Source organism: Eptatretus burgeri, chromosome 6 (genome assembly GCF_056783735.1).
Source record: "Eptatretus burgeri isolate ZD-2024b chromosome 6, Ebu_testis_v1, whole genome shotgun sequence".
NCBI lineage: Eukaryota > Metazoa > Chordata > Myxini > Myxiniformes > Myxinidae > Eptatretus > Eptatretus burgeri.
The window spans coordinates 59,427,149-59,451,230 of NC_140966.1; the positions used below are offsets into that span (position 1 = coordinate 59,427,149).

Below are 24,082 nucleotides of genomic sequence, written 5' to 3' on the forward strand. Positions count from 1 at the left end.
GCTCTCATCGGCCTGCACGTCTTCACTGGATGCGATACAGTCAGCGCATTCCATGGAAAAGGGAAGACGAGGGCCTACACATTGACAGCTGGTAGTGACAGATACATCCAAATGTTTATGCAGCTGGGAAATGATTTCTCTTCACCTGAGGACTTTGGGAAGTCCCTCGAAGCGTTTGTCTGCAAATTATACTCGCAGGGCGTCAGTAATGTGGATGATGCGCTCTATCGCATCTTCTGCACCAAAGCTGCTGTCGAGCAGTCTCCCACTGACTTCTGACTCACTGCTTCTTCATTCTATGCGGGCCAATTTTCAGGCAGCAATCCATCACCACTCCCTAGAGCGGGAAATAGCTACACCAAGTCCTATCGATCACGGTTGTTGTGCTGGTGAACACGGACTTGACGTGCAGTGGATGACGAAGGACCCCATTCCCCATGACATGATGCAACACCTCCACTGCGGATGTAAGAAAAAGCCATGCGATTCAAAGAAGTGTTCATGTCACGCAGCACAGCTGTCTTGCACTGATATTTGCGAATGCACGACATGCGAAAACCGGGAGCCTTCCGTCCCAGAGCAATCGTTGCTGTTTGACGTTGATGAATGTGATATTGATAGTGAATGAATATCCCCTGATAAACATTTTCTGTCGCGGCGCACTTATGTTCTCCGGAATAGTTAATTCCGCCTACTAATTTGCTTTGGAAGCAAGTGGACTTCTGTCTTCCATGCGACTTATGCGGAGTTGAATGAATAAGGATCGAACTTGTGCCACTTTTCCCAATTATTTTTCAATGGAGGTGCTTTCTCTCCCAAAGGGTGAGACGCGCTGTACTGATTTTACTTGATACCTTGTTTTATGGATAAAGGATGTTACGCGAGAATATTAGAAGGTTCTCCTGTTGGTTTTCAAAATTGCATCATGATCGCAAAGATGTTATGTAAGAATATTTGAATGTTATCATAATTGTCACTACCCATGGTTGTTACCTTCCACTCAATGATTGTGATTTTCCATTCACCATTTTTTTCTATTAATCTTGATCAAGTCTTGCATATTGTATCTCCATACGTGTTCTGTCACATTCCAAGCCCTTGCGTGGAAAATTGTGGTAATCAGCTCGCTTCCACTAACCCCCCCCCCCCCCCACTCCTCACTCATTGGTGATGGTCCTGAATCAGAGGAAATGGGGGCAGAATAATGTGGAGAACGTTGCCCGGGGTTCCCAGCCAGGTCTCTATATTTGATGGCGCATTGACACCGCATTCTTCGTGGAATTCTTCAGTGCCATTCTCGAAAGCAGAGAGGTATTCAGGGCGCCATTAATTCAACAGACAAAGCACTAATACCTGTCAAACTTTTTGACCCGTGAGAACAGAGAAATGTTATCAAGCATATAAAATTTCATAGGGATTCAGTTCGAATGCGTTCTTGGCTGCTCCACGGAAACCGGTAAAATGTGAAAAATCCATGATTCACGTAAGTTGATCTACCTTATTTGTTAGGTAGATTAATGATTAATGCACTTTCATTAGCAACAGTGAAGCTGTTGATGGGATTATCATGATGAAATTTGAGGCAGAGATACTCCCCTGCCCCCTCAAACGAAGAGCGAAATTTCAGCCATGTCCGTGCTGAAATGATGATATGGTGAACACGCGAAATTGACAAAAACCTAAAAAAAAACAGGGTTTTGGACCCTTACACCCCCATTCAACAAGCTGTGAATATGAACCTGCAACTTTGTCAAAGTGCCAACAAGTCATTTTTAGTTCTAACAAGTATCCAGCTACAACATATCAAAAATTTGGGTAGTTCCTCGATTGTGGTCACAAAAATCATTTTCTAGCCACTTTTGCCTTGCCAGCCCACGGCCTTCTCGGGCTAGTCGGGTGGTCCGAAGTGCAAATGCATTCACCCCAGCCATTAATGCTGTGGTGTTGCAATAAAGTTGTGGATGTTGCTATATTTATTGGATCTATTTTGATAATTCTAATTGTGGTGCCGCAATCTAACCTTCATGGTCATTACAGGGCTGGCAGGAAAGCTTACAGGTATGTGTGCAGTGTACTTATCCTTTAGGTGTATAACTGGCGTCACAGCTCGACCCAGGTTTAAAACTGTCACTATGGTGTTTAACATGGATGAAATTCATCTGATACGTTAAGCTGGAGAACCTGACTGCTTGCACAGGTTTATGATGGAGGACATCAAGTAGCTGAGAATATATCTAGGACTTTTGAAGGAGTTCCAGGTTGTAGTGGAGGAAGAAGAAGCAGCGAAGAAAATGGGGAGGAGTAAAGCTCCGGGACCAGATAATATATGCATGTGAGAGTATTGAGGGAAGGGGCAGAGTCGATTATAATCGAGGGGTTAGTGGATACCTTTAATAGCTCACTGGAGTCAGGACAGATACTGGAGGATTGGAGAATAGCAAATGTAGCACCATTATGTAAAAAACGATCCAGAGAAGAATTGGAGCACTCTAGACCTATTGGTTTGACTTCAGTTGTGGGGAAGGTGTTGGAGACATTAATTAGGGACCAGATGAGGAACAATCTTAAATTAAATACAAACTAATTAAAGGTAGTCATCATGGGTTTCCCAAGGTAGGTTTCGTTGAACAAATCTTTTGGAGTTCGTTAAAGCAGTTTCTGGTTGGGTGGATATGGGAATGGCAGTGGACATCGTATATCCAGACTTTAAGAAGGTATTTCTTAAGGTACCACATAGGAGGTTGTTGGCCAAGGTGAGAGCTGAGTGGCTGGTCAAGTAGCTATTTGCTTCCCATCACGAAACCAGTTTGCAATCCAAAGAGTAGCTGTGAGTGGGAAGTTGTCTTGCTGGGAGGATGTAAGTAGTGGGGTACCTCAGCGTTCAGTCCTCGGACCGTTAGTATTAATAATTTACATCAACGATTTGGATAGTGGGGTGAAGAGTATGTTCTCTAAGTTTACAGATGACACTAAGCTTGGAAGTAAGGTAGACAGCAGAGAAGGGGAAGGGGAATGGTGATGAGATTCAGGAAAGTCAAGATACTTTAATAGACTGGGAAAAAGATTGGCAGTACAGTTTCACATAAATAGATGGAATCTGCTGGGGATGGGTAAGCATAATGAAAATAGGAATTGCATGTTGCAAGGAGCAGTCTTTGATGATATGACACAGCAAAATAATTTGATAGTGGTAATAGATATCGGGGTAGGGAGGTTTGGGGTGGGGTGAGGTGGGGGTGGGTGGGTTAAGCAGACAGCACAGTGCCAGGCAGTTATAGGTAAAGCTAATAAGGTTTTAGAGTGTATTGATTGGGGGGGGGGGTTATAAATTTAAAGAGGTAGTGTTAACACTCTATAGGAATTAAGTAAGCCCTCCTCTCCAGAATACGTTCAGTTTTGGTCACCACTTCTGAGGAAGGACGTCTTCATTGCCATAGAGAGGGGAGAGTGTAGTGTTACTAGATAGATTCTAGGGCTAGCTAGAGTAAGTTATGAGGAGTGGCTAAAGGAGACAGAAGTTTCAATAGAAAGGAAGTGATTATGAGGGCATATGATAGAGATGTTTTCGATAATGAAGGGTGTGGACAAAATAAGGGCAGAAGAGTTATTCAATTGGATGGCCAGTGATATGACCAGGGGACATAGCCTGAGAGTAACATAGAGGAGAGTTAGGACAGTAGTAAGGCAAGTGTAGTAAATGTATGGAATGGTCTTCCTTGAAATGTAATGGTAGCGGAAAGAGTAGGTAGGTTTAAATTTAAGTTTGCTCCATAGAGGCATTTGGGATAGTGGGATGCATGGATATTGGCAGGAATAGTAGGTCGCTGACGTATGGATCAGTCATTGTATACCTGTGTCATGGTTGTGATGTCTCTGTGTAAGAGTTTTCCTCACCCACCCCCTCTCCAAATTATTTAAATAACTGCCATATCTTCGACCCTCCATTACCTCGTACTTCCATGAGGCTCGATTTAATATACAAAAAAGCAAATGCATACATTAAGTTAATGGTTTGAATCAAAATCAGACAATACACAATTTAACGTAGCTCTGACGTCTATGATGGGTCAAGTACATGTGCAATAGTGCTTGGAAAAAAAATTAATAGTTTTGCTGGTTTTGGATCAGCCGATGCAAGTTACATATATGGAAGCGTAAGTTACGTATCTTTTTTTTTTGAAAACCCAAATAAGCAAAACATCATGAGAGTAATGAGGGTAATGGTTTACCCAAGAGAGATCATGAGCACATCATTATCAGCCCAAGCACTCCTTCGGCCATGCAAATCGATAATGACTCAGTTAGCTGGGATATCGTATTTGGAAAGACCTTTGCAATGTTTGAGTTGCTGCGGACGGAATTTAGGGTCTGTTTGCGATGGAGGCGACACCTGGCCGTGTTCCCAGGCTCTACCACCTGGCGTGATTGAATAGATATTTAAGGCTCATCTTGAGCTGGAGTTCCCATCGCGTTTGAGGAAGGTGAGAATAAGGTTAGTAACTATTCAGTGTAAAGTTAGAAAGTGAAAGTTATGTGATACATTCTTTGTCTTCGATGCAAAACAACCATTATCATTATTTGTTGGCAACTTTGTGCTCATCATCCTCATTAATGTACCATACTCCTTTATAGTGTCAATGCTGCTGAATCCGTTTCTGTGCAAGGGTTAGAGTTATTCTACGTATTTTGCCATTGCCTTCTAAGCAATCAAGGAATAATTTATAATTTGTTCATGGTGCCTGCGATAACTTGCTGACTTCACGAAAAACACCATGGGATCTTTCACATCTAGCAGACGGGACACCCGGCATAATATCAATCCTAATGGACGGTACACGCATTGATATATCTCCCTGGCTGGGTTTTGGGAGTTTTACTAGAAGGGGGTTGCTGGAGGATCACGTGCACCCTGCAGATATCTGGGAGGGACAAAGTACAGAGAGGGCAGTGGGTGCAAGACCATAAAGGGGGGTGGAAGGAGACAGAAAGACCACCGACCTGTGGACGATGACAAAATGATAGGCCCATAGACTCAGCTTAATCATGAGATATTCCAATGATATTGAAGGCCTTTGTTTCCACAGCATCAAACTAAGCAAGGTGTGAGGCAAGGGAGCTAGACCACAGGGGAGAGCAGTACTCCATCGAGCTGTGGATGAAAGCTTTGAAGGTGGATAGGAGCTTAGGTGTGCCAAGGAAGGAGTTTGCAAGACAGAGGATGGCCAGTCGACGACTGGCTTTGGAGTCTAACTTTGAAATGTGGTTTACCCAAGAGAGATCAAACTGCCTGCTCCCTCGATCCAGCTGGTTCTCTTTTCCAGAAAGTGCCACAGACACAGAAAGTGCCCTGTTGCCGACCCTCAAATCACCTGTGGTCCACCTTCGCTTGTGGAAACACGGGCTGAGGTGAACCAGTTGAAACGGGGCAAAGCTCCAGGGATCTGTGGCGTCCATGCCGAACTTCTCAAGGCTGGTGGAAATGCTGCACTCGTGTCGTTGCATGCAGTTTTGTGCTCTGCCTGGAACACAGGCATCATCCCAACTGACTGGAAGAGGGGCCTTGTTCTCCCTCTCTGGAAAGGGAAGGGTGATCGCCAAGACTGCAACAACTACCGAGGGGTGACGCCGCTCTCAGTGCCGGGCAAGGTCTTTGCTCGGATAATTATTGATAGGGTTCGCCACCATCTGCTTGAGCACCAGCGTCCAGAACAGTCAGGCTTTACACCAAAGAGGTCAACGATTGACCGTATCCTTGCCCTTCGTGTCCTCACCGAACGCAGACGAGAGTTTCGGCAGGGGCTGCTTGCAGCCTATGTTGATCTCTGTAAAGCGTTTGATTCAGTGAATCAGGATGTCCTCTGGAGGATTCTTGGTCTTCGTGGGGTGCCACCAAAACTGAACGATCTGATGTCTGAACTCTACTCTGGTACTGAGAGTGCTGTGAAGTATGGTGGTACCATCTCTGACTTATTTCCAGTTGTTACTGGAGTTCGTCGGGGATGTGTACTTGCCCCCACACTTTTCAGCACTTGTATGGACTGGATTTTAGGGAGGATGTCGGAGAGATCAAGTTGCGGTGCATCGTTTGGGAATGTAAAGATCTCGGACCTTGATTTTGCAGATGATGCAGTCATCTTTGAGGAGACTTTAGACATCCTTTTGGGGGCCCTCGAGGTGCTGAATGAGGAGTCGGAGCCGCTGGGATTACGGGTTTCTTGGGTCAAAACTAAGATCCAGGCTTTCGGTGACATCTTGGATGCTGCTGTCCTGTCTGTGTCTGTTTGTGGTGAGGATGTTGAGGTCGTGGAGAGATTCACTTACCTTGGCAGTGATATTCATGTCTCTGCTGGCTGCGAGTCAGAGGTCAATAGACGTCTGGGTCGGGCCTGGGGAGTCATGAATTCACTGGATCATGGGGTGTGGCGCTGCCGGTACCTGTGCGGGAGGACGAAAGTCCGAGTCTTCAGGTCCTTGGTACTTCCAGTCTTGCTCTATGGGTGCGAGACTTGGACTCTGACCAAGGATCTGAGATGGAGACTTAATTCCTTTGGTACCAGGTCTCTTTGGAGAATCCTTGGCTATCGCTGGTCGGATTTTGTGTCCAACGAGCGTTTGCTGAGAGAGACTCGGATGAGATTTGTTACTTGCATAGTCCGTGAGCGTCAGTTGCGGCTGTATGGACATGTGGCTCGTTTTCCTGATGCTGATCCTGCTCACCAGATTCTCTCAGCGAGGGAGTCTCATGAGTGGAGGAGGCCAGTGGGCCAACCACGTTCCTCGTGGTTGCAGCAGGTTGACCATCATCTCAAGGAGATGGGGATGGGCCTGGCATCTGCCTGGGGGATGGCCAGACAGAGGCCCCTGGAGTACCGGCGGAAAGTGGACGCAGCGACGCGCTGTTCTGGCACATGCTCCCATACCTGACCTGACCTGCCACAGACAACCTAATAAGATTGTATATCATTTCTATCAGCTTTGTGTTTTCCACCTGATATGACATTCCTGTTCAAATTTCAGGTCTGAATTTTTCAAATTTCACCCCTATTCAATCACCAATTATTTTTGAGGTCAACACAGGCCAAATTTCAAGTCAATCGGATGAAAATTGACAATTTTAGAAATTTTGGCTTATGTTGACCTTTTGGCTGATGTTGACTTCAAAAATAGTTGGTGATTGAATTCAGTGACCTGATATGCAAATCCTGTTCTAATTTCAAGTCAATCGGATAAAATTTGACAATTTTAGAAATTCGGCCTGTGTTGACCTCAAAAAAAAATGGTAGTTGAATTAAATGACCAAATATGCAAATCCTCTTCTAATTTCAAGTCAATTGGATGAAAATTGATAATTTTAGAAATGTGGTCTATGTTCACCTCAAAAGAGGGACCGCTATATCACATGGTCATGTAATATATGATAAAGTTCCAATTTCCTCCACTGAACGGTTTTCGATGTCCGCTCTGAACAAAATGCAGACACATAATTATGATGTACATACGACATAGTACGTACATACCTACACCACCGATTGCTTAACCCCGCTTTTCGCTTCGCGAGCGCAGGGTAATAAGCCACTTCAGCGACCCATGCTCCAGTACTATAAGTCAGTGACCCAAGTGTGGAGTTGTCCTTGGATGCCATAGGCAGGCAGTTTGGAGAGTAAGGCAGAATGCCACACTGTATCAAAAGCACAAGATATGTCCAGAGAGATGGCCCTGATCTCATGTCTGATATTGAGGGTCTCCATCCATTGTTGGATGAGTGGAAGCAACATATCCACGGTAGAGTGATTTGGTCTGAAACTAAACTGATGATCTGAGATGAGGTTGGAGAAAAAGAATTTTATGTCAACTGTGATGATGCACTCCATGACCTTACTGATGATTGGAAGTAAGCTAATTGGTCTGTAGTTAAGGTAATCTGTTTTTGCATCTTTTGAAAATGTAACACAGTGATGTTAGCTGGCTTCCAAGCAAATGGAAGATGACCTCGGGCAAATGGCGGGATGAAACGGCCAGGGAGTGGAACTGCAAGAGCAGCAGAGTAGATTTTTAGGACACGTGAGCTGATGCCATCTGGTCCAGTTGCAGAATCAGAGTTGAGGGCTGTCAGAAACTTCTCCAACTTCTCAGGTACAAAAGACAGAGTCCAAGAGCAGTTGGGTGAAACTGGAGAGAGAGAGAGAGAGAGAGAGAGAGAGAGAGAGAGAGAGAGAGAGAGATAGAGATAGAGATAGAGATAGAGATAGAGATAGAGATAGAGATAGAGATAGAGATAGAGATAGAGATAGAGATAGAGATAGAGATAGAGATAGAGATAGAGATAGAGATAGATTGGGGACACAATATTCAGAAGCAAACACAGAATTGAGGCATTCGGCCTTCTCATGAGAGAATTTGGCTGTGGTGCCATTTGAGGAGAGGGAAGGGCTGGAGGGGGAGCCTACACCAAAGACAAACTTAACAAGGTGCCACCAGGTTTTAGAATATGGAGACAAGTTTGAAAGCTAATTTTTGAGGTGAGATAGATGTTGTTTTCTGGCTCTCCTGAGAGTGGACACACACTTGTTATGGGCTTTGTGGAATGATCTCAGGTTGCCTTCAGTCAGATTTGCTTTCCAGGAGGATAATGCAAGTTATTTCAAGGCAACTGCCTCAACACAGGATTCAGTGTTTCATGGGCAGGAAGATGGGTATGATAACTGAAGACGAGATGGGATGAATGTGTGCATAAGAGAGAGAGCAGGTGTCTGTGGAAGAATTCCCAGGCTGAATTAATTGCAGGGGCAGTAGATATAGGAGATGAATCCTGAAGTGTGATGGCTGCTTGCAGTCCCTGCCAGTTTGCCTGAGTGAACTTCCAGACTCACCAGCACTAAGGCTTTTCTCTAAGAATAGTGAGAGATGTTGACCTTCACAAGCACATGAGCCGATTGGGCCAGAGAAAGAGCAAGGTACATTGGTGAGGAAGTTTGTCATAACCAAATCCAAGAGAGAAATTTCCCACTGGGAGAAATCTGGGTAGGAAAGTTTTCAGATTGAGTCAGACGCATGAAGTCATGGAAGTTCTTTGCTGAAATGCCATGGCTGGTCAACACCCAGCCAATTTGTATGGTGACAATTGAAATCACCAAATATGAGGAAGAGAGACTTAGGATAAAAAAAAGTTAGTCCAGAGAGAGAGAGAGAGAGAGAGAGAGATAGAGATAGAGTCGTCACTGTTGGGAGGATGGTACAACAAACAGACAAACATGAGATGGGATTGCAGAGGAAGTCACAGCTGGGCTTTGGGAGGTGTAATATCAGTACATGAAGAGTGAGAAATGGAGTTCTTGATGTATCATGCGACTCCACCGCCAGGACGAGGTTGAGGTTGATCAAACTGGAGGAGACAATAGCGACACTAAAGAGTCACAGACGTCCTGTAGGAGGAAGGATTCTGCGCAACAGATGATGTCCAGTTTATCGGCTTTGGCCTGGATTGAGAGATGTCAGGTTGGAGTAGAGGCCTCGGATGTTTGATGTCCACACATTTAGGGACAAGGGAGGAGAAGCTTCTGATTAGGCATAGGAATGTGCAAAGGATCAAGGAGAGGGTACAGGGTGGGGGAAGCCAGGAAGGTATGGGGAAGGGGTGAAGCTAGGAGCGGGAGGGGCCGGAAGGAAATTGAGAGGTGGAGGGGCAGGCAACAAACTGTGAGTGAAGAGTGAGGGGGGAGCAAGCAGAGAGAGAGGACAGGACAAGGGGTAAGCTAAGAGGTGGTGGGATGATGGGGAAGCAAAGATGAGAGGGAAGCAGATTGGGGGGGGGGGTGGAGGGTACTGACATGGAGGTGTTTGAATGGACGTGAAGGGGGAATTATTGTCGTGTACACACAACCTCTGCAAAATGGTCATCTCAGAATTCACAAATTGGACAACCTGTGACAGACTTCGTGGGTGAGCTGATATAAATGTTTTTGGTTGAAGGCATGGAGGAAAATTTGGCTGTAGGTGAAAGAGGAGGCTCGATGAACAGCATTTTCGGAGTGAAGTGGTTTTGGGAAATAAGCCTTGTTAAAAAGAAAAGGAAGAGATTTTTATGAATAAGAAGAATGAATGTCTGTGTTCCTGATGGAGTAAGAAGCAGAGTAAGGCATTGATTGCTTGTCGAGGTGTGAGAGGTGCGGGTGTGGAGTGGAGTGATTACAGGGAGGGAGAGGCAGGCCTGCCTTGTTATCTGAAGGTGTCTCTTCAGGGGCCAAGCACGTGGCCAATGTCCACCTCATGCTCACCTCGCTCAATGCTCTTAATGACGTCCATTTTTACATCCAAACTGATGGAATGACTGGACTTATTGCCTGGAGTACTTTCATGATGCTTTCCAGTCATAGTGAAGAATTTCTAGAATGTTTTTTTTTAAGTTGGGCGCAAAAATAATCCATGGAATGCACTCGATATCGAACCAATTGCTTGGGGAAAGCATGTGCGACTGAGGCCAACCCAAGTTACTGCTAACCCTAACTATTAATGTTGGTGAGGGTGGTGCATGATTCGGCAGAGTGGGTGCGGTGTTAGCTGGATGGGGCACGGCTTCCTATCCGTAAGCTGATAATGATGCTGTGTATGTATTGAAAATGACGTAAAATCAGTTTTAGCATGACTTATAGTGAGTGAACTATGTTCCCGAATTTGTTGGCCACCTTTTCGCAAAATGACACTTTTGTCGTGATGTATATCAGCGAGTCCCTGGATTACTATTCAAGACTGAAGTCACTACCAACTCGGAGGCATAGCTCAATAGATATAGGCATTTGCTTATTGAGCAGCTATACAAATTGGTGTTTACTTCAGTTGTGAATATGGATCTTCTGAACTATAACCATTTTTTTCTGCTTTCGGCTCCCCCCATCCCCAGACAGGATGATGATCAAGCCATCAGTGCTGCTTTTTCTCTTGCTGCCATTATTTTTGAGGCCTATAGTGGCCCAATGGGACACCAATGCAGTGCCAGGCCGCACAACCATTGTTCACCTGTTTGAATGGCGCTGGAATGACATTGCAGATGAATGCGAGCGCTGGCTTAATCCCAATGGATTCGCCGGTGTGCAGGTGACTCATTTGGCTGATAAATCCTAGGAATGAAAGCAGGCAGTTACGGTACTGAGTTTCTCTGCATTGTCGGATTGAGACACCATAAGAGAGTGTAGTTGTAGTGACTTTTTATGAGCCAACATCAACTATTGATTGATCAGCCTGGGTTCGTGATTGACCAGTGCTTGTGCCAAATTGTTGGTGGAATAGCATGCCTAAATCAAGTGACTTGCAGATTATAATCTTCATTACAAGTAAGAAATTTTTCCCAAAAGCTGGACTTCCAATATCTAGCGCTTGTCGATCTTTATCCAATTAAAGATGTTTACCATCAGACCACAAAGCTGTGGGTATAATCCTATGGACCTCTGGTAGCTTGTACATGTTGCTGAGTTTGAGCCTGGAGAGTAACTGCTGAAATGTATCTGTCCCGTTTCTTCCTGACATTTTTGTTCTTTGTTCTTTCAGATTTCTTTCTCATTTTTTTTTCCTCGTAATTCTCTTGATTCATTCTAATTCTTGCTTTTTTCTCTCTCTTTCATCTCTTTTACTCTCTATTCCTCTCTTTTGTTATCTATCTCAATAAATAATGAAAAGTGAGTTCTTGCAGTAATTTTTCTGTATAGCTCACTTGGCTGTGCCTGGATGGGTTTGAGGGTTGCGGAGTAGTGGCTGAAACCTGATTCCTATCCAGATTCCTCCTGAAGACTCCATCTTTGCTCTTTATTACTGCGGGCTCCTTCTTGGTCTTCTGTTTCATTATGAAGTCACATGCCTCGATATTGCACTTGCTGCCTGCAAGTCATTTGACTCTTCAGATATAGCTATGGGTGTCAAAAGGAAGCTAATGACGGAAATTGCACTTGCTTTATCTACTGGCATGTATCAATTGTGGTTGTTGGTGAATGCCTCAGGGTAGTTGTGATGCTTGCTTATTCATGGAGTTATCTTTTATAAGAGCCCATAAACTAACCTTGTATCGATCCCACTTGCAAAGGAAAGTATTTACAGGCAACCTTCAACTCTGATTCTGAAACTATCCCGAACGGCTTCAGCACATCTATATATATTACGAAAACTCTCATCTTGTGTGTATGTATGTATGTATGTATGAATTTTCCCAAAATACAGCCAAAACGGTACATGATAGCACAATTTTTTTTATGGCCACCTGACTCACCATTCTCCTGCGGTGTGCAGTATCAAGTTTTGCTCAAATCGGGCAACGAAAAAAATTATTAAAAAATCAATTCCCAATTCAGTCAAGTACTCTTCAGGAGTATTTGATCAATGCAAACAACCTCAGCGGTATAGTTCGCTGGAGCTATCTTTTTTTTTTCTTGAAATGATTTTTTTTTCATCAACCGCTGTCACAACGGGAACCCACCGGGTTCACGGGTCGTCTAGAATGTGTTGGATGGATGGATAGATAGATGGATAGACACACACACACGAGGAAGATTAGATAGCCAGAAGGAAAGAGAGCAGATGAACATTTACATCCTCACAATACCTGGCACGGTTGGCCAACCAACCAACCAACCGGTCGGCCAACCTGCCGCATGAGCATTCCCACTTCAAGAGTCAGTGCGTTATCTCCTGCTTGATCACTTTGCCGGGGCTCATGGAAACATGTGCTCCGCACTGTTCCCAGAAGAACGTCTGTGCTGTGGAGGCTGAAGGAAGGCTGTGCGAGTGCTTGTTATTCAAATTGTGTGTGTTTGCTTGCTTGATTTGATTTGTACCATGGATAAAAGGAAAGGGTTGGAATGGAAATGAGGATTGAATGGAAGATAGAGATATAATTAGACCTTGCTATAAGACCCATGCAATGCACTTCGTCCTGTTAACCCACCGGACATGAGAGGAAGATCTGACTGCAAGCCCCTTTCCCCTTTCACACATGTATATCTCAAAAGGGGGGAAGAGCCCCTTTCGAGATATACATGTGAAAACCTTCGATCATTTGAACTCAAAATCATTATCAACCTGATGAACACCCGAGGATGAAATAGTCCTCTCTGGCCTTGCTTTCTTGGGTACTTCCTGCTTGCTTGATTATCTAGTTTCGAATTTTAATGAGTCATTGAAATGCCCAACTCACTGTATGTTTCTGTTGAACTTTGTTTGCCCCTATTTCCTTGGATGTTGAAATGTATCTCCTCCGTGGATTTATCTGGCACAAGTAAGTACCATGAGCCTCATGGGTGAGAGATATGACTGGCTCTGTCCTCTTGTTTATCTTGTTCATGACCACATGTTCCAGTTAATCTTTCTTTGTATGCAACCAACGTTGTCCTATGTCAGTGAGGGTTATTAGAGAGAAAATAATGACATGGTAATTATCTTGGAAGGGACTAAGAAAACAATGAACAACATGTGAAAGGATGTCAAAAAGTTTCAGGACAAAAACAAAAAAAAGAGAGACTTATTTAAATGAGATCAGGAAACTCACTCACCACATGGGAAAGGAGTGTCTGTGAGACACTGGTGGGAAACTAAGTCGAAAAGGACAAAAATCTGTGCCGAGTTTAACCGGAACAGGGCGATGCCATTTTTCTTTGGAAAACGTTTTCATCCCAACTTTCTTTGAACACCGTTCAGCCAAATATGAATTGTGTTCATCCAGTGTGAATGTACACGTGTACAAACTCAAACTTGAGTGGACTTTCCTCGGGGCGGCTCCATGATTTTGGAAGTGGGAATTTGTTTGTACAGATTGTTTGTGTGTGGTTAGATACCAGTGTGCTCGCTTACCCCCATCAAAGCATTCCAAATATGCCCTTTCACACGAAATTTTTAGCTTCCAAGGCAGTTGGTACTGTTCATTATGTTGTGTTAAAACAGATGAATATACAAAATTTAGAATTGGGTCAATAAATAAACCACTGGTTTAATTTTTTTTGAAGCTACAACAATACTCGGTGGAGCGCATACCTCTGCCAGGCTGAGAGTTTACATTTTGTATCCACTGATAGGTCGGATTTGGATCTGGACTTGAACCAAAGTTGAATCGCTTTATTCTTGTCATCTCCCCAACTCTTCCAACAAGTTTTGTCGTAGGTCGTCCACAACTTTTTGAATTACCATACCATGCATCGTTTTTTTCCCCATCTCACAATGATGAAGAATCAATTAAGAAATTAAAAAATTATCGTGTCCAGATTCGGATCTTCACTAAAATCGAACCAACTCTTCCTAATCACACTCCCAACCTGCCCACCCAATTTTTTCCGAATCCGTCTGTAAGTCTTTGAGCTATTGTGCTATATTGTTGTGGAAATGGGCCCTTAGTGGGTTATTAAATATAGGATTAGCCCAGATCCCCCCTTAAATGCGTGCTTAGCCAGGTTGTTTGGTACTCGGATGTTACCTGTGTGTCGGGAGGTGTAGCAGGCTGTCCACTGTTCATACGGTGGTGGTGTACCGAGAGGCGCTTCTTTTTCCTTCCCCCCTTCTGGCCAGCCCCACCCAGCGCCCTGACAGAGTCAGTCAATGATACGTGTCAGCAACCCATTGGCGGAGAGCGGCTGCAAACTCGAACGATGGACCAATCACGTGTCCCCGGAGGCGGTCAGAAAAAAGGCCTGCCCCGAAAGGCAAAGAAGGGACTGCTTTGTCTGTCTGCGATTTGCGTTATGAGGAGTGGCTTGGTCGGCTGTTCCTCCTCGGCCATGGACCCAGTGTGCAGGTCATCCCCAGGTTTGTCATGAGTCTAACCACGGGCCTCTGACTGTCCTCACTCCCTGGACAGCTCAACAAAGTCTTTTCATCCCATCGATCCACCTGTAGAGTCCAACACCCAGATTAGGCCTAGTCTGGTGTACAGGCCAGGCCTGGATTCGCATACTGGACGTTGTGAGAAACCAGCTGGAACACACCATAGATCTTTCTCTCCTGTGCCGTCAACGTTACGGGGGCTGGACGCGCAGAGGCTGGTGCGTGAGCGGTGCCGACAAAAGGAGTATGTCGCCACCATCTTGCCACGCGGCATGCATGAGCGATGCCGATAGGAGTACGAGCGCCATCTTGCCACGCTGCATGGTCGAGCTGGGCGCTCGAATCCGACACCATCAGCTTGTCAGGAGCCGCATTTGTGCCTTCGACACTTTTCCTCTCGTCCATGAGGCACCACCAAGTACTCCGTGTCTTCTCTGCATGTTGTCCAGGCCTAAGGTTTATTTTGCTTGGGCTCCCTTCGAAACCCGTATCCGTAGCTCCCCAGATAAGAGCGGGTTATAGATTTATTATAACATTGTCGTGAATGCTTTACTTGTATCGTGTTCCCCGATGTGTCCCCAATAAATCTGGCTGATTCATGCGAAAGTGGCCGCCTTGAATTTATTCGTGCCGCGCTGAGGAACAATCGCTCGATTTGTATATAAAACCAAACGCTACGGACTGGCAGACTCCGCTCGGTCTCTGATCAAACCTAGTCTGTAGCCGGGGTCTATTTCTCCAACTGGTAAGGCCCAGGGGTACTTTGGTATCGTGATCTTAGATGCGTGAACCGAGACCTGTGCCGAACTAGCCAGCGTTATAACCCCTGAGACGGCGGTGCTGTTAAGCGCTGCCGAATCCTCAACATCTGTTGTCAGGAGTGGGGTGCGAATCCCCCCACCGCGGATTCCTCAACAATATATCTGTTTTAACCCTATCACTCAACGGTGACAAATTACTTTAAAAAAATTCTCGGATCTTCACCAAAATAGAATCAATTCGTCCTTGTCACATACCCAACCTGTCCACCAAATTTCGTCCGAATCCTCTGCAACTTTTTGAGATATCCTGCTTACAGTGCTTACAGACAAACAAACAGACAGACGGGTGAAAACATAACCTTCACCTACCTTCTGTGGCTGAGATTAAAAGGGTGGACAGAAGGGGGGAGATGATTATTATGGTATTAATGGGTACGACTGTGCTTTGAGTAATATGAAAGATAGCAAATTAGCTTTGGCAATATGTTAGTTATTGACTTTTTTTTGTTTAATCCCTTCTATACCATTTTCTTCAGAACATCAATGACAGTCATTTTGTGTCAATATGCTTTAATTTCATGCCAGGTGTCTCCACCAAATGAGAACCTCATCATTACCGACCCTTGGCGACCCTGGTGGGAACGTTACCAGCCCATCAGCTACAAACTCTGCTCCCGTTCAGGTTCTGAAGAGGAGTTCAAGAAGATGGTGAAAAAATGCAACAATGTTGGGGTGAGGCAAAAAAACGTTATGTTTACCCTTTTATCCCATTTGTACATACAAGTCCTGGGATGAGAGGCGTGACTGACTCTGGCGAGTATCACGAGCCGCATGGGTGAGACATGACTGATTCTGACGAGTACCAAGAGTTTCATGGGTAAGGGACTAGACGGGATCTGGCAAGTACCATGAGTCTCATTGATGAGAGAGTGAATGACTCTGGCAATTACCATAAGTCACATGGGTGACACGACTGGTTCTGTTTGGCGAGTACGATGAGCCACATGAGTGAGAGACTTGACTGGCTATGGTGAGTATCATGATCCACATGGGTGAGACGTCACTGACTTCAGCAAGTACCATGACCCATATATGTAAGAGACATGACTCGGTCTTGTAAGTAACAGCAGCCATACTCAGCACCCCACTTTCAGATTCGGATCTTCACCAAAATTGAGCGATTGTTGCAGTGGATCATTGGGATTGCTGCAGTAGTTCAAGAGTGTAAATCATTGTGCGGTTTGTGCTCCCTTCCCATTTGAAGGTTCAAGTTGTACTTCATAACCATCTCCCAGCTGATGCAATTTTTCTCTATTAATTGTTTAGTTTTGATATTGGTGCACCTGGGTTTAGGCTGACCAGTGATCAAAACTTTGGTCAACTCTGAGTTACACATAATCAGAGAGTAAATACTTTACTCTAAAAATAATTGAGTTCCAGAAGTAAGACAAACTGGACATTCAAAATCTTTATGGATGAGAGTCACATTAGTCCATGACATCCCCCAAAAAGTGTAACAAAGCTCAACAGGACCAGTCATACCAAGAGTAAACCCAACAAAATATATTTATTGGGGAAAAAGTGCAGGGGATGAAGTCTGTGCGAGGGAAAGATCGGTGAGCCCACAACTCAGGCTTGACGTACAATACGCACAGAGCTCATGGGCCATGTATGGTGAGATCCCTGAAAGAGCCGACTCTTAGGACACAGCAGGTGGACTTTATACCTCTGAGACCACGTGTCAAACCACATAACAAACCAAGTTAGCATAAAGGGGAGTGTGCTCATCTCTGAGACATCAATTTGTTACATTTTAGGTCAACAAATGCAAAATCGACTAAAGTAAAATAGGCAAGCAGTGGAAAGGGTCAAATATTTTAAAGTTAAGTAATTGACAATTATCCAACTGTGATATTACATCTAGAAATCTGAAGGCGCTGTCACACCTTGACGATTTAGCCAGCAATGGCAACGTATAAAAATGTATGTAAAACGTTGGTGTACGCTGAAATTTTGAAGTTTTTAAAAGGTTTTGGTCGTATTCAGAACATGTTGGTCGTATGCATAACATATTAGTAACGGGCACAGAACGTTTTGTTGTCTTATAGATAATTTATACCAACGAATGCTGAAGGCCCGGTCACACCTTGACGTTTTAGCCAACGTATGCCGATTTTTGATTTTTTTTTTTCTAAAACGCTGGCACACGTTGAATACGTTATGGGTAAGTTTTGATAACATTGAGAGCACGCTGAAAAACACTGCCATACGTCGTTGTACGTTGGCTTTAAACGTTGTACTTTTTGGTTGTCCTCAAATTTTTTCATGCTTGAAATTTCACGACGTATGCCGGCGTATGACTCACACGTTCCGCTACGCTGGCCACAAGTTGTATGCACGGTCTGCGATCGTTGACAGACGTCAACACATGCTACTTGTAAGTTAATCATAAGTTGAGACACGCCGAGGTAATGTTTAGCGTACCCGAAACTTATTTCTAACCTATGATTAACGTGTTGTTGGCACGTTACGCGATCGTTGCCACACATCGACAGACGTTACTTTTAAGTTACTCATAGGCTGAAAGACGTCGGTATAATGGATCGTCCTTGTGTCAGCATCCACGGCCACGGCCAGGACACTTATTTGCAGCATTCTTCAAACTTTTCTTCGGCATGACGAGGATGTTCACACTTCGATGTCTAGCTTGGCTATGATTCCAATTGTCCATCGGCAGTGTCTACTTTCAATAGTGGGGTTTGAGCGATTTAACACGTTCAATAGAAACGATTAAAATTTCCGAGCGCCAGCGTCAAAAAACAAAGGCGAGTCACAGCAATTTAGATCGTTCATTGTAAACAATGAAAATAGCTGAGTGGTTCCGTTTAAAAGTCGTTGAGTGTAAAAAAACATACAATTGTTGAGCGCAAGCGTCTACTTTCAATAGTGGAGATGCAGCCATTTAAATCGTTGAGTTTATCATTTAAATCGTTAAATCGTTAAACGCAAGGACGATCCATCATAACCCACACCCTCCCCATCACACTCACCTACTACTGCCAACATGAACAAACTACTACTAATACTGATACTGATACTGATACTGTTACTGCTGACATGGACATCGACTCAAAAAGGACTCGAAAACATTGTTGGGTTCCCCTTTTATGAGCAGCATTTTTATATACCAATTCCCAAAACCGCTGGGAACGCGTCTTTATATGGCAGTTGTAAGCTAGAAACACGTTCATTTATTTTTTTTGTCGACCGGAAGACGTCATTGGAATACATCTACATACGTCGATGTGTGTTGGGACTACGTAAAGAATTGGTTCAAAGCACGTCAAACATAAGTTAGAAATAAGTTTCGCGTAAAAAAGACATTACCGCGACGTGTTTCGACTTATGAGTAGCTTATAAGTAGCCTTTGTGGACGTGTGTAAGCATCCACATATCGTGTGTAAAACTTATCCCCATCACATGCGGAACGTGTGTCATACGCCGAGTACGTCGTAAAATTTTGAACATGTTTAAAATTTCTTGACGTACTCTACTTACTACGAAGTATGATAGCGTATTTAGCGTTCTACTCACGTATACCAAACTTACTCATACCGTATTTGACGTGCCCCAACGTTTTAGACACACTTTTCTTAGGTCGGCATACGCTGGCAAGATCGCCAAGGTGTGACCGCGATGTTGACACTTCCATTTCTACGGCAGTTATGATTCGAATCGTTGTGCGTCAGCCTTTTAATAGGCTACGTCACGACATCGTCGTCGATGCGTGCAACGCACTATGCCTAAGTTAGACTATCGTTGGGCATCGGTTGTGTAGGCCGACAACAGGTTCAGCATTCGTTGGTATAAGTTATCTATAACACAACGAAATGTTCTGTGTCCGTTACCAATGCGTTATACATAAGACCAAGTCGCTATGAATACGTCCGAATCTTTTAAAAAAAACATCAAAAGTTCAACATAAGCCAGCGTTTTGGATACATTTTAATATGTTGCCATCGCTGGCTAAAACGTCAAGGTGTGACCGGGCCTTTAGGCATAGCGCGCTGCACGTATCGCCGACGAACTCGTGGCGTAGCCTGTTAAAAACCTGCCGCACGCAGATTTAAATCATAACCGCCTGAGAATTGGAAGTGTCAACCACGCAGTCACACCTTGACGATTTAGCCAGCGTATGCCGACGTATGAAAAATGTGTCTAAAACGCTGGCACACGTCGAATACGGTATGGGTAAGTTGTGTATACGTTAAGAGCACGCTGAAAAACGATGAAGTACGCTGTCATATTTCGTGGTACGTTTAGTACGTCGTGAAATTTCAAGCATGCTGAAAATTTTACGACTAATCGCCGTATGGCTCACACGTTCCGCTACGCTGGGAATAAGTTGTAGGCACGATATGCGATCGTTGACACAAGTCGACACAAGTTCCTTGTAAGTTACTCGTAAGTCGAAACACGTCGAGGTAATGTTTAGCATACCCGAAACTTATTTTCTCTGTCAAGGCACATTTTCTTTTTTTCTCCTTGGCTCCGTGAAGGCACGTGACGAAATATCTGAAGTTGTTGTTGTTGTTGTTTTTTTTTTTAAGTCTATCACGAATTTTAAAATATATTCGGACATTTGCTTTTAAGTTTCGACATCGACGTGACAATATCCTCAAACAGAAAATATTCACAGAGGAGGAACTAAGAATAAGACACGAGCAAACTGAAGAAGCAATCGGACGTGATGTAACGGCACGTGACGAAATATTGGAAGTTATTGTTGTTGCTGTTTTTTTAACGCTGCCAATGCGCCATTATACGGTAGCTGTAAATTAGAAACACGTTCAGTAAGTTCTCTGGTCATCCGGAAAACGTCAATCAAATACGTCAATATGCGTTGGAGGTACGTTACACATAGGTTTAAAGCACGTTACTCATAGGTTAGAAATAAGTTTTGGGAACGCTAAGCATTACCTCGACGTGTTTCGACTTATGAGTAACTTACAAGTAACGTGCCTCGACGTGTGTCAACGATCGCATAACGTGCCTCGACGTGTGTCAAAGATCATGTAACATGCCTACAACACGTTACTCATAGGTTATAAATAAGTTTCGGGAACGCAAATCATTACCTCGATGTGTTTCGACTTATGAGCAACTTACAAGTAACGTGTGTCAACGATCGCATAACGTGCCTACAACTTATGGCCAGTGTAGCGGAACGTGTGAGTCATACGCTGGCATACGTCGTAAAATTTCAAGCATGCTAAAATTAGAGCACAACCGCAAAGTACAACGATAAAAGCCCGCATACTATGACATATGGCAGTGTTTTTCAGCGTGCTCTTAACATGTACAAACTTAGCCATAATGTATTCAACGTGTGCCGGCGTTTTTGCCCAATTTTGCATACGTCAGGCATACGTTGGCTAAATCGTCAAGGTGTGACAGGGCCTTGACTCGTTGTAGCAAACCATTTTGGATTTGGACTCACACTTAGGTTTGGATTTCGACTCACGATGAAGTCCTTCACGCAGTTTCAGACTTGAGATCTCACGATACGTGAAAACGTGGTCACATGGTCTGGCATAACATAACGATTGTTGAGACCAAAACGTCAAAGTTCAAACCTGATTTGGGATATACTTTTACCCCATCAGTCCTCTGAAGGTGAAAGAGAACCCAGAATGAAAACAGAGGAGACCTTAATACCCTGCTTACAAAGTGCAGGCACCAACTTAATATTGTCAAGGACAAATGTGCACAAAGGTAAGTCTTGCATTTTATTTCCTTGACGAAAGCCACTCAGTAGCTCAAAGTTGCCATGATCTTGAACAGTCAAAGATGAACGTTTTCAACAAGAATCTTAAACAGCAATGCCAAACAGTGATCTAATGGAAGAAATCCGAAGCCAACTAGAAAGGCACTCATAGAGAGCATAGTCTCGCCTCACATACTCATTCTGAACAAAAACGTCCTTAACTGAACATACTACTATTATGGTCCATATACCTGTATCACCCATGCACCCGATTATGTCACAAATAGTACATTGTCATTATCTGTAGTTTAGTTGATTGATTATTACAATATTTAATGACCACATTTGTTCACATTTCGGCTAAATTGCATCAATTAAGATGAATATGAAAAAAACAAGCTCAAATGAGCTAAGATCCTCGTCCTCTTAATGATGACGTCATAAAAACGAATATGACGTCATTGTGATGTATCAGGTTTGCTATAAATTATCTGTGCTAATGCCCGGCTTGATTCCCGCAAACAAAATTCAAACAGCTTGCCTAGTTTCAGAGATAATGGCATAGGCGATTTCCATTAGCGGCGATATTATGACGTCAACTTTTTTTTCTCAGAAGAATTTCCAAAATCGGAGATGGTTACTGCCTGCGCGTGGGCTTTCTGCATATACATGGCAAGTTTCACGAAGGTCCGATGAAAACTCTGGGTTTTGAAACAAAAAATGTCAAAAAATAGGAATGACGTCATAAAAATTGATATGACGTCATATGAATGTATCATATGTGCGGGAATTCATGTCTGCTAATGCCCTGCTTGATTCCCGCAAACAGAATTCAAAAAGCTTGCCTCGTTTTGGAGATATTTTTTTTGGCGATTTCCATTAGCAGAGATATTTTGACCTGATAACTTTTTTTCTTGGAGGAATTTTCAAAATCAGAGATGGTTACTGTCTGTGCAGGGTATTTTTACATATATGTGCCAAGTTTCAGGAAGTTTCGATGAAAACTGTATGCTGTGAAACAAAAAAGTCCACAAGAACAACAACGTGAGTAAGACTTAGAGATCCTCAATGAGGATCTAAAAATCAAACTATATTCCCTTTGGCCAGTCGATCATATGTATGAAGTTTCACATCGATCTGTAAAGCGTTTCTGGAGAAGAAGATTTTTTTTTACGTTTCTATTTTCAATCCAATATGGCTGACAGACCATTTGTTTGATGATGTCATAAATTTTATTATTCACTCACATCAGGTCATCGATCAGACACATGAAGTTTCAGATTTTTTTTTGGGATAAGTATTTAGATTCAACCAATTATGGCTGGAATACCACTTAACCGATGACGTCATCATTATCAATCTATTTACCCCGTTGGGAGTTTGTGACACGTGCCAAGTTTCAATTTTTTTCATTGAGCGGTTTCGGAGATGTCGAATTTCTTTTTCCTTTAATCCAATCTAGCTGCCCATACCATGTGACCTGTGACATCAAGTTATCAATAAAATATTCTCCATGGGGAGTCCATCCTATGTTTAAAGGTTCACATCGCCAGGACAGTCGGTTGCAGAGAAAAAAAAATTAAAGCAAAAATATACAGATGTAGACACACACACACACACACACACACACACACACACACACACACACACACACACACACACACACACACACACACACACACACACACACACACACACACACACACACACACACACGCCAGGTGGACAGACAGGGACGTTACCATAGTCTCGCAAACACTTCGGGGTGAGACTAACAATAGTGTAGCAGCATAGCAAACCTGTTGTGCATTTTGTGATACAAGCACCAACTTTGGCACAAATGTACATTAATATGTTGCGAACATTTTCAGATATTGGGCCACTTGAAATTCTCTCTTTATGTCCGCCATATTGGATTTCAAAATGGCCGCCACTTGAAATCTACATTTGCTATTATCTCTGGACGTAATGCAGCTATTGACTTGATTCAGGTATCTAAATGTATGTTGTTGGGTGCAAGGAATCCAATGGTACCATTTTCAACTTAATATTATCCATCACAGTCTGTTATATAATTTTATTTGGAAATTATCTAGGCAAATATTGGATTTAACACAATACTTTGAAAATAATGTCTTCGTTCTGAAAATGTCTTAGGTATAATACTGACATGCTACATGGTCTAGTATTTGAGGCTAGGTGTACTGGTATCTGAGGCTAGGTATATACCGGTACTGAAGATACGTGTACATAAACAGTGTCATGTTAATAAGTTCAGCATTGCCACAAGTACATGTATGTTGTTGACCCATCGTCATGTGCAGTCCCCTTCACACATACAGAGGGCTGTGCATTGAAGGGAAGCCTTTTTGCACTTGCAGCGCCTCACACACCCTTTCTTGCACTTGCAAGAAACCAGCTCAATGCAGCTGTGAGCTGCCTCAGTTAGCCAGGTCCAGTAAGGTGTGTACTGTCCTTCTCCAGTCCTTGACCAACCCTAGTTGGTTGGTGGAGGGAGCTCTGGTGCTGGCAGCAGTATCTGACCCCACACATGTCCACCATGATACACTGTCCTCTTGACATGTTCCTCCAGAGCTGCCTTCGTTGGAGGGATGAGCTGCACATTGTTCTTCCTTGCGAAGAGTTTCCTCCTGGCCTTGTCAATGTCTGTGCATTTGCTGGTTCGATCATACAACAGGATCACGAACCTCTCGATGATGCGCATTGCATCATCTGGTATGTCACGAGGTGCAGAGGACAG

General features: G+C 43.7%; 1 protein-coding gene across 7 annotated transcripts in view; it reads left to right on the forward strand.

The window, feature by feature from the left end:
• Positions 1-24,082, forward strand: part of LOC147024885 (pancreatic alpha-amylase-like) — a 51,277-nt gene that overhangs the window by 12,351 nt on the left and 14,844 nt on the right. For 2 of the 7 annotated variants that reach the window (XM_085885244.1, XM_085885245.1), the window contains 2 exons: positions 10,902-11,091; positions 16,140-16,286. In XM_085885244.1, the coding sequence (XP_085741370.1) occupies positions 10,902-11,091; positions 16,140-16,286 (337 nt within the window). Of the gene's footprint in view, positions 1-4,355; positions 4,493-10,897; positions 11,092-16,139; positions 16,287-24,082 lie in introns of those variants that run through there. The other 5 variants (XM_085885247.1, XM_085885248.1, XM_085885246.1 and 2 more) reach the window with 4 other exon arrangements.